Here is an 11,092-nt window from a genome sequence, read left to right as displayed (position 1 = left end):
GCTAGGGCACAAGAGCTTACTCAGACACTGTGTGATTAGTCTTGTTTGTATTGATGGTGGTGTACATAAATGTTGATGGTGTTGGAAATATGTAGTAGCAGTGGTGGTGATAGCGGGAATGATGATTTTTTCATTTTCCTTTTGTTTTGTTTTGTTTTGTTTTTTTTCCTTTTTTCTGTGGTGGCTTTTCTGTAGGTGGTGGTCGGTAGTGACTATGGTGACAGTGTAACAAAGTATGTTAAAAGTGATTGTAGAGACAACATCGATAGTGATAGTGTAACATGTTATAAGAGGCTGGCTATCGTGGCGTATGTGAAAGTAACAAGGTATGTTACAAGTGATGGTGATGAAGACAACAAGAAGATTGAATGTTACGAACTTAAAATACAATTTGTTACAATCACTGGTAATGGTGGATGAAACATGATATCTAATAATATAACAAATTGTGTTACTAATGTATGTAAAAATTAAGTTAAAAAATAAAAAAATGTATTTTCAGAATAAAACATTAAAAGTAAATTTGAAATGAACGAACTTTTTTTTATAATGTATTTATGAATTATACCCCTGAAAAATAACTTATTTTTCAAGCTTAGCACGTGATCATAAATAAACCAAGAAAGCCATGGGCCATAGGTCCATGACCCGAGAAGCCCACCCGCGAAAGAATTCTCACAACAGGAAGATCTTTCTAGAAGCGGCAGCGACAGTGTATGTATACAGTATACACTATATATAAGTACTTGACTCGTCCGCACAGCCACATGTATCAAACAAATACAGAAAAAAGAGTTAAAACCCTTTTTATTCTTTACGAATCGGAAGATAATTCTAGAAAATCCTCTCTCACGCCGCGCCGCACTCGATCTATTCTGAGGTACTGTGGTTTTTGATTCCCATTTTCTATTTTTCTGTTCAGATCTAATTAGATATTAATTCTTTTTCTAATCTAGTTAGCTACTTAATCTGTTATTGATTACGAATTAACACGCTAATGCGAATTCTAGATTTTTTTTTCTTTTCTTTCCTTTATAGATCTAATTCCGTGGGTTTGGTTGTGAGGAAATAACAAGGATATTGCCTTCCACGAGGTTTTTTCTTAGTTGATTTTGATGCTACTTGGAAATTTCTTGATTTTAACACGTTATGTATTAGGAGAACACAATGAAATTGGTGTATTCAAGGAAATAATTGATATTTATTTAATATGACCTTAACTTCACTGTTCTTTTCATGTCAATCCATACTTTTAATAATAATGGTGTGGCAGTTTCCGGATTTACTTGCATAGATGGTGTTTTTATGCACCGTTATTTTCTATCTTGCAATGCATGAAGTCAATGTGGATCACAACGTATTAAGTAGATTGAGGTTGAATCTGAATATGGGATGTTGTGTAGCTAAAGCAAAATTACTTTGTTGTTTTATGCTGCGTTTGTTCTATGGAGGAAAGGGAAGCGGACAAGTTTGATGAAATATTACTGTGATGATTTTTTGTTCTTCAGGTCGTTGGGTATTTTCTTGAATTTGAGGCTCTCTTTCTGCAACTTTGCTCAGTTTAGCAAACATGAGTGTGGTGGGTTTTGACTTTGGGAATGAGAGCTGTGTGGTTGCCGTTGCAAGACAAAGAGGTATTGATGTTGTTCTTAATGATGAGTCCAAGCGCGAGACTCCTGCTGTCGTATGCTTTGGTGACAAGCAGAGATTCCTTGGAACAGCAGGAGCTGCTTCGAGCATGATGAATCCCAAAAATACAATATCCCAAATAAAGAGGTTGATTGGACGCCAGTTTTCAGATCCCGAGTTGCAGCAGGATCTGAAGTCTTTACCTTTTTCTGTGATTGAAGGACCTGATGGATATCCTTTGATCCATGCACGATATTTGGGAGAAATGAGGACATTTACACCTGTCCAGGTCTTGGGAATGGTTCTTTCTGATTTGAAGAGCATTGCGGAAAAGAATTTGAATGCAGCAGTAGTAGATTGCTGCATCGGGATACCTGTTTATTTCACTGACCTTCAGAGGAGAGCTGTTATAGATGCTGCAACGATAGCTGGTTTGCACCCTCTCCGACTTTTTCACGAGACTACTGCTACCACTTTAGCTTATGGTATTTACAAGACCGACTTACCCGAGAATGACCCATTACATATTGCTTTTGTTGATGTTGGGCACGGTAGCATGCAAGTTTGTATTGCTGCTTTCAAGAAAGGTCAGCTGAAGATATTGGCCCATTCTTTTGATATGTCCCTTGGTGGAAGGGATTTTGATGAAGTTCTTTTCCAGCACTTTGCTGCAAAGTTCAAGGAGGAGTACAAGATTGATGTCTTCCAGAATGCCAGGGCTTGCCTCCGGCTTCGTGCTGCTTGCGAGAAGTTGAAAAAGGTTCTCAGCGCAAATCCTGAGGCACCTTTGAACATTGAGTGCTTGATGGATGAAAAGGATGTAAGAGGCTACATTAAGAGAGAGGAATTTGAGCAAATTAGTGTTCCAATATTGGAGCGTGTTAAAAAGCCATTGGAGAAGGCTCTTGCAGAAGCTGATCTTACTGTTGAGAATATTCATACAGTAGAGGTCGTTGGTTCAGGCTCTCGAGTCCCTGCTATTATGAAGATATTGACAGAGTTCTTTGGGAAGGAGCCCAGGCGTACAATGAATGCAAGTGAAAGTGTTGCCAAAGGATGTGCTTTGCAATGTGCTATTCTTAGTCCCACATTTAAAGTGCGTGAATTCCAGGTAATGATTCTTATAATTGATACAATGAACAATCATGGACGTGCCCTTAATGCATACTAGTTACAATGGTTTAATCTCTCTCTCTCTCTCTAGTGCTCGAACACACCCAAAAAAAAAAAAAAAAAAAAAAAAAAAAAAGGCACTTGCAAGCTGACTTTTAGTTATGTTAAAAGGATTGAATTTCTAAGGATCATAGGTTCTTTTGTGATGGTTAAAAGTTCTGGGTTGCTATAAATCCATTCTCTGTGCTATTTCATGATAGGGATGGAGATAGTGGTTTGGAGTAGAAGTTCTAGAAAGGTGCCTTACAGTTGCTTATGTGGGTGTGTGGTTTGGAAGAAATCTACAGTGTGCACTACAGAGTCATTAGGGGACTGATGCATTTCTATTATCATTTCTTTGTACAAGATACTAGATAAATGTGATTTAGAACTTTCTGTGTTGAACCATCTTTCTGTCTGAATTTAGGGGACATAACTACGTGGTATCTGGATTAAGACCTGGTCAACATTTTTCTGTGCAGGTCAATGAGAGCTTCCCATTCCCGATTGCCTTGTCATGGAAAGGTTCTGCTCCAGATACACAGAATGGAGCCATGGATAACCAGCAGATCACTGTTGTGTTCCCCAAGGGTAATCCGATACCAAGTATGAAGGCTCTGACATTCTATAGATCTGGTACTTTCACAATCGACGTTCAATATGCTGATGTTAGCGAATTGCAGGCACCGGCTAAGATAAGCACTTACACGGTAATTTATATAAGGTTCATTCATTCCATTCACAGGGTAGCTTGGACAAATTTTTTGGGTTTTAACACTGCCCTTGTTTTTTATTTTTTGGTTCAAGATTGGACCTTTCCAATCCTCAAATGGAGAACGATTGAAACTGAAGGTCAAAATACGTTTAAACTTTCATGGTATTGTCTCGGTTGAGTCGGCTACTGTAAGTTCTCTTATGAAAGATCTTTTAACTTCCTATGATAGTGCAAATCTTGATATTGTTGATTGTAGATGATGTTTCTTTATGTTTGAATTAGCTTTTGGAAGAGGAAGAAGTGGAAGTGCCAGTTGTAAAAGAGTCGGTGGAAAAACCGACCAAGATGGAAACAAATGAGGCACCTGGTGATTCTTTGCCGCCAAGTGCTACTGAAACCGATGTAAATATGCAAGATGCTAAAGCTGATGATGCCCCTGGAGCTGAAAATGGTGTTCCTGAGTCTGGGGATAAGCCTGTTCAGATGGAAACGGACACTAAGGTGAGTTAAAAATGTCTATCATAGTATTGTCTGTATTTTGTATTTTGTCCTGACTTTATGATTTCTTGTCCCAATGTTTGGTTCTGGTTGTTGTTATTATTTATTTATTTATTCATTTTTTTCCCCACAATAGCATATAGGCTTGTAAGTATTCCTATTTCACGGGCTCTCTCTATGTCTCTCTCTCTCTCTCCGTGCATGTCTTGTCACGTGTATTTTATTTCTTTGAAAGAGACGTAAACATGTTGCTTTTCTGGAGTAATTAACTTTGATGCCACGATGCTATAATAGAAAATTGTTTATGATTTATGAATGCTTACCCATTTACTAAATACTGGGCCATAAGAACGTGCAAGAGGCTAGTTATCCTGCAAACTTCTCTTTCTTGTGTGTATTCATTTTTGCTAGATAGGAACTGGATGTGTTTGCCTTATGACAGGAAGAAAGCAGAACTTAGCATTCTTTAGAATCGAACTGAGTTTATGTTATGTACCTCCAGACTTTATGAACAGTGTCAATCGGAAGCTTAAAAATCATGAAAATGTGGTTTTATTGTATGTCAATTACTCTCTTTTATTTTTTTTTGGGCCAACTTGATATGATCTCTGGTTATTAACCATGTTTTTGAATCTGCACCGGACCAGCCGGTTCAATCCCAAAAACTGGGAACCAGTTTGTTTACCTATGAAAACTTTTTGATTAAGAATTGGTGCTAAACTTGGTCAACCGGCCGTCTAACTGGGAGCCGGTTAACCCCTGTATGTGGTTTTCAAGGTCAGGCCAGTTGGTATTTCAGGGAAAATATTGGTTACAAAGCTCTTTGAATCTTCTAAATTGGAACCTCTGAAGTCTGGGATGGAAATTTTATTGCTTCTTTGTAATATTAACTTCCTTCAACTATTTCTTCAGTACCTATTCTTTGCTGTAAGCTTAAAAGTTCTAATTCAAGATTTTTTGTTTGATTTTCTTCCTTCTCTTACTGGATTATTTTCCCTCTTTGTTGTATTTCCCCATTCTTTTCACACAGTTCATGCCCATAAAAGAATGAAGAGAGCAAGGCTTTTTTATGCCTTGGACCCCTTGTTTGGATCTAGAACTCTATGATTTGTGGCTTTCAAATTCTTTTACTTTATGTTATTTAAATTATTTGTTAATTTATGTTTCACTGGTTTGACTAATTTAAATTTGTAAATAAAGAACGAATAAACTCAACTATTAACATTAAATTACAAATTAGCTTATATGTTAGTTAGCCTATTTAATAATATTCAACAGAAATAAGCGTAACCATTAGTTGAACTATGGAGCTGGTGTGGTCGATAGAACATTTGGATTTTGCTTGTAAATTTTGTTGTTGTATAAAAGTATATAAAATTTACTATCGGTTTGACCCTTGTTGAACCTTTGACGCTTGACCCTTTCATTGATGTTCAGTCTGGTTTTGAAAAAATAGGTTACTAAGAGAGTTGTAAGTTTGTCAGAATGTAAAACAGACCCTAGCATCTAGAATTGAATTCTTTCTGTCATATGCCTTTGAACTTTGTGAACAGTACAATCGGAAGCTTGAAAATAAAAAAAATACGGTTGTATTATATGCTGATGAATTGTTATTGGCCAGCTAGACACTATTCTCTAGTGGGTTTTGCTGTTTGTATACAGCCCCCTCACAAGGAAAGCCCCCCAGGGCGGGGGGGGGGGGGTAATAGAAAAATCGCGGGCCCCACCTTGTGAGGGGGGATGTACTCCAGTCCCCAGCGTACACATAGCAAAACTCATTCTCTAGTTATCATGATGTTAACATGCCTGATTTCATACAGAGTCTCATTTGTTGTGCTTTGTGAGAGGGAGTGGATCCTTCCATATTAAAACCAGATGGCCGGTTTGACCAGGAAACCAGCGAACTGGATCCTGGTCCTCTGGTTGGTATATATGGACCAATCAGCAAATGAACAATTGTTAAACTGGACGGTTTTGATATAAAAATGGCAATTCGGTTCAGTTTGACCATTGCTTTTTCTGAACTTCTCCAGAATTTCAGTGGGGTTTTAATCCCCAGAACCTCTTGTACATGTCAGAAGCTTTGAACCGCTAGGCTAAGGCTTTATATTGGCCAAAAACGAAACAGATAAGCCATTCAAAAATTTCAAACGAAAAAATGATTTATTACCCAAAAGTTCAAAAAATGTAATTTTAAACTTCTATCTGCAAATCTTGGATTTTTTTTTTAATATCCATATATCATATGTGAAAAATCAAAAGAGAAAATTCAATATATTTAAATGGATTGCTAGTCCGTTCACCGCTAAGGCGGCGTTTGGGTTGGATTTTCGATAACTATGTTACCTTTTATTTTTATTCTAAGAAGCACCAACAAGGCACTGGTGGGATAACTTTTTAAAAAGTACCGAGACACTACTGGTGTTAGAGCTCTAGTATCGGACATGTATCATTCAGCGATACGCATCTATGACACGCACGCCTGGTGGCATGTCCTTTTATTTACCTTTTATGATGGCACAGACATGACACATCCATTTCATAATAATCTAAATAAAAAGGGTTGAAATAAACTAACCTTAGGGGATGGAGATAGCTATCTGATATACTGGTGGTTTTTCAAGACAGCTGATGGCCGAGTTGTGGATAGGGGATGTAAAATGGAATTTGAAACCTAAAACTGGGTGTTAAATTTACTAATTCGGGTTCTTATATTGGGTTTAAAGTAGATTTGGCCCATTAAATGCAGAATATACCTGTATGTTTTCTTTCTCAATATTTTTCGCCCATTCTACTTTTCTTCTGTTTCTATTAAATTTTTTTCGAAACATTTAGAGTGCGTTTGGTTTGTCATTTTGAGGCTATTTTGAGTTTTCGAAAACATTTAAAACGGGTCTGGTATGATATTTTGAAAAATGCGATTTTGAAAACGAAGAAAATTTTTTAACACAAAACTCAAAACGACTTTTTGACATTTTGAGTGTTTTCAGTGTAAACTCTCAAATAACTCAAAACAAGGAAAATGAGCGTAAAATTTTTTCAAATTAATGTAATTAATAAAATCACACAAATCTTACCCAAATACAAATACCCCTTTCCCCTCTCCATCTTAATAAAACTATTTCTAAAGTTTTTAGACCAAATGAGTTTTCTAATTTTTTATTTTGAGAAACAGTTTTTCAGAATGACAAATCAAAAACTTTTTCTGCAACCTTAAAATAATCCCTCAAAATAGAAAATTAAAAATGAGTTCAAAACTGAAAACAGAAACGCACCCTTACCTTTTCAAAAGAACTCTCCATTATGCATTTTTACTGTTCATCTTCCTCGAAGTTGATCATCGCCAGCACTATTTGCTCTACACTAATAATAATAATAATAATAATAATAATAATAATAATAATAATTTTTAACAATGTTTCCTTGATGTTTAGCTGGAGTGTCCATGTTTCGCGCGTTCGTGATTCTGAGTTGTTGCCATAATTGGTTATTTAATTATTAATTATATTAACAATACAAGATTATGAACTATACTGTAAATGAAATGATTCATAATTTCCAATGGTAGGTTTATTCTATTCGTGTCTTGAATGTCTATTTGTCGGGAATCTCCCTGATTTTCAAGGGTTAATTTTTATAAATCTATCAATGGACTAGTAAACATTTCTAATTTGTTTTACCTTGGTTTATGTTCATTAGGTGGAGGCGCCGAAGAAAAAGGTTAAGAGAACTAGTGTGCCTGTTTCAGAACAAGTTTATGGAGGAATGGGAACTGAAGAGGTGCAAAAGGCGGTGGAAAAGGAATTTGAGATGGCTTTGCAGGACCGTATTATGGAAGAAACAAAGGAGAAAAAGAATGCTGTGGAAGCTTATGTTTATGATATGCGGAATAAGGTATGTTTTATGAGTGTTTGTTATGCCAGAACTTCAACCATGGGTAGCTCAATATTAAATGATAGAAGGTATTGACTGTTCTTTTGATTCCGTAGCTTTCTGACAAATATCAAGAGTTCGTAGTGGATTCAGAGATAGAAAAGTTGATGGCTAAACTCCAAGAGGTGGAAGATTGGTTGTATGAGGACGGCGAGGATGAAACCAAAGGTGTCTATATTGCTAAGCTGGAGGAACTCAAGAAGGTAGTCTTGTTGGTTGGTTAGTGGTTACCGCATCTTTGTTTTCTGACCTTTATAAGAAGACGCTGTTTTATGAAATTGAAATAAATATCCTGCAGCAAGGTGACCCGATAGAGGAACGATACAAGGAGCATTTGGAGAGGGGACCCGTAATTGATCAACTTATTTATTGCATCAGCAGTTACAGAGAGGCAGCTATGTCGAATGATCCCAAATTTGATCACATTGATTTGGCAGATAAGCAAAAGGTATCCTCTGGCACCCTCCAATTCCCCATCAAAAGTGGGTGATACATAAATGGTACAACTATTTATGGATTGTGATGTACTCGTCTTCCTTTCCCAGGTTTTGAATGAATGTGTTGAAGCTGAGGCATGGCTGAGAGAGAAAAAGCAGCAACAGGATGCACTTCCTAAGTATGCAACGCCAGTTCTTTTCTCAGCTGATGTCAGGAAAAATGCTGAAGCTCTTGATAGGTATTTCACTTAATTGTTGAGTAATTATGAGCCGGTTTCTATTCAAAGTACTGGGTGGTGGAAGATGCTAAATAGCTTGCTAGTACGACAGTTTGTTTTTGTTCTCTATATACATCCAATACAATACAACTATGCATCTTTAATGAAAATACTACTTCCATCTACAGATTTTGCAGGCCAATAATGATGAAGCCAAAGCCAGTGAAGCCTGCTACTCCTGAAACACCCTCACCAGCAGCCTCCCAAGGAGGAGGTGAGTCCCAATCTCAGGAGGCCGAGAACCCTAACTCAATCCCTGGCCAAAACACTAATGAATCTGGAAATGAATTGCCGGTGGAGCCCATGGAAACAGATAAGTCTCAAGAATGACCTGATTGCTGAATAATGTGTTTGTCCTGTTGGTATTTCTATATTTCATATCGGCTTGTATGGGTTCTCATTTGTACTAGCAATCAGCAAATGGAACTTGACGTGCAATGGTGGCGGTGAAATTTTTGCTGGAAATTGCTACTGTGGATACTGTATTATCTATTTCGGCATGTGTCACCTTAAATTATAAATAGGTCTCTACAATCCTGTTTTTCGGAGGGTTTGTGAGAGAGAACTTGAATGACTGGGATACTCCTTTGCCTTGTAATTCTTGTTCACGAAAATGACTCGTCCCCGATTATTATTGGTTGACTGGTGGGTTAAGTCATCCCATTTATGCTATAGACTATCTTTTTGTATTTGATTTGGATTTTTCAATGAAATTGAATTTTGTTTCAGACATGGTTTACCCTTCCACAATGTTGAACCATTTGTGATAACGAGAGGATTTTACATTTACTCTCTCCATAGGTGCGATATCTATGTTCTGATATTCAGCACCATTTTATATTTAGCCCCTGTTTGGTTTTCATTTTTTCCTCATTAAAATGAAAAATATGACCGTTATTTATTACATGAAGTTATCAAATTTGAATTTCTATCTCTCGTGTGAGGCCCATAAAGATTATATTTTTCATTCTCATTCTTCTAAACATGAGAAACAAACAGGGGTTTAATTTGGTCAAAGTCATTTTCACGACTAAATTTCACGACTAAACAAAATTTCGTTAGTTGGCTTGTTAAACGGCAGGTAAATATTTATGTTTTGGCAGGATAAGAGGAGCCATCTTCACTTTCGGTCCGGATTCGACATCATTTTATGGGTTTAGCTTGGCTAAGTTGGAAACTTCATTTCAAATTTGATTCGTGTGGAACTATGCTTTAAAAGATTGATTTCGGTGATTAGCTTATGTCATAGTATATTAACTTCCAATAAATTAATCATTTTATGGGACCTAACATTATCTTTCAGTTAGTTCGTGTGCCAGACTGGTGTTTAGGAGGACAATATTAAATCATATTGTTCAATTTCTTCTTTATATGGTTTTAGCCTCCATTTGGCCTACATTCTTTTTCAATTTTTTCTTTTATTTTTAATCACACAATTTTCTATAAAATATTTCTGTACTCGCTTGGAGTTCGATTGTTCTGGGTATTAGGCGAATTTCGAATTAGTTTTATTTATTCCTTATATTACTTTCAGTATTTATTGACATCCCCTTCCTACTGAGCTATAATGTGTAATAAGGGGAGAGAAAATTAGGGGAAAAAATTCCGAGAAATACCCAGCAGCATCGATTCAGAATTGCAGATTTCATTGCAGATAAAGGATGCTGACAGTGTTAAATGCCTGTGGGAATTTGAAACTAAAAGTTATGATTGTGCCAATAATTAATTGGTGGGACAACAAAAATGAAACAGTAGATCTCAACTCATTATGACAATATTTTTCGAGGATTAATTTATGTTCTTTGAATCTGCAAATAATAAATAATATATCAAATACATGTTCGGTTGGTTGAAGATCATCCGAGCCCACATTTTTGAATAATTGGATATATAAAAATTGAACACATAACAGAAGGAACAATTGTTGTGAACATCCAAAAATTGAACGCATAACAGAAGGAACAATTGTTGTGAACATTCGCAGCATTCGAACTTTGTTCTAAAAGTAATAAATGCATCAATTAATAAACTATCACATGCATGGCATGCAAGGTGATCAGTAGTCCTCAGTGTTCTTCTTTTATTGACTAAATCTTAAAGTTTTTATTTACAAATTATTAAAATTGTCCATTCTATAATGGCCTCAAAGCATGTCTTGTTGAGAAATGGATAGTTTCGGTCAATAGTTTTTTAAACTCAAACTGACTGGATGATTCTATTAAAAACCTGTGATCTGGATATTAGTTTGACCAGTCGATAGAGCATGGCAATGATCGACCAAGTTAAAATTTGAAAAATCTGTTGGATTTTCATTAAAAAACAAAAAAAGAAAAAAAAAAGCAGTTGATCAAAGATTTTACCATCCAATTTTGTCTTACATGGCATTCTTCCAACGATTCATCTATAACTAAATGTAGAGCATCCCACATTTGCAAAATAAGAAATCCTAA

The 11,092-nt window shown here is 36.2% G+C and overlaps 1 protein-coding gene across 1 annotated transcript; it reads left to right on the top strand.

Moving 5' to 3' along the window:
- The first annotated feature begins 741 nt into the window (after nt 1-741).
- Nucleotides 742-9,372, top strand: LOC111396805 (heat shock 70 kDa protein 14-like). Its single transcript, XM_023023330.1, has 10 exons — nt 742-880; nt 1,509-2,740; nt 3,264-3,491; nt 3,589-3,684; nt 3,779-3,997; nt 7,694-7,888; nt 7,984-8,130; nt 8,226-8,375; nt 8,473-8,603; nt 8,771-9,372. Exons 2-10 carry the CDS (start codon nt 1,571-1,573, stop codon nt 8,970-8,972), a joined length of 2,538 nt encoding a protein of 845 aa, XP_022879098.1. The 5' UTR covers nt 742-880; nt 1,509-1,570; the 3' UTR covers nt 8,973-9,372.
- The last annotated feature ends 1,720 nt before the right edge of the window (nt 9,373-11,092 follow it).

The sequence above is a fragment of the Olea europaea genome, chromosome 1, assembly GCF_002742605.1.
Source record: "Olea europaea var. sylvestris chromosome 1, O_europaea_v1, whole genome shotgun sequence".
Lineage (NCBI taxonomy): Eukaryota > Viridiplantae > Streptophyta > Magnoliopsida > Lamiales > Oleaceae > Olea > Olea europaea.
The sequence above is the reverse complement of the archived record's forward strand: the minus strand, read 5'-3'. Positions and strand labels throughout refer to the sequence as shown.

Coding starts and splice junctions, on each gene's coding strand:
- LOC111396805 (XM_023023330.1), top strand. CDS start 1,571: ATGAGTGTGGTGGGTTTTGACTTTGGGAATGAGAGCTGTGTGGTTGCC. Junction 3,492..3,588: donor CTAAGATAAGCACTTACACG/GTAATTTATATA, acceptor TTTTGGTTCAAG/ATTGGACCTTTCCAATCCTC. Junction 3,685..3,778: donor TCTCGGTTGAGTCGGCTACT/GTAAGTTCTCTT, acceptor TGTTTGAATTAG/CTTTTGGAAGAGGAAGAAGT.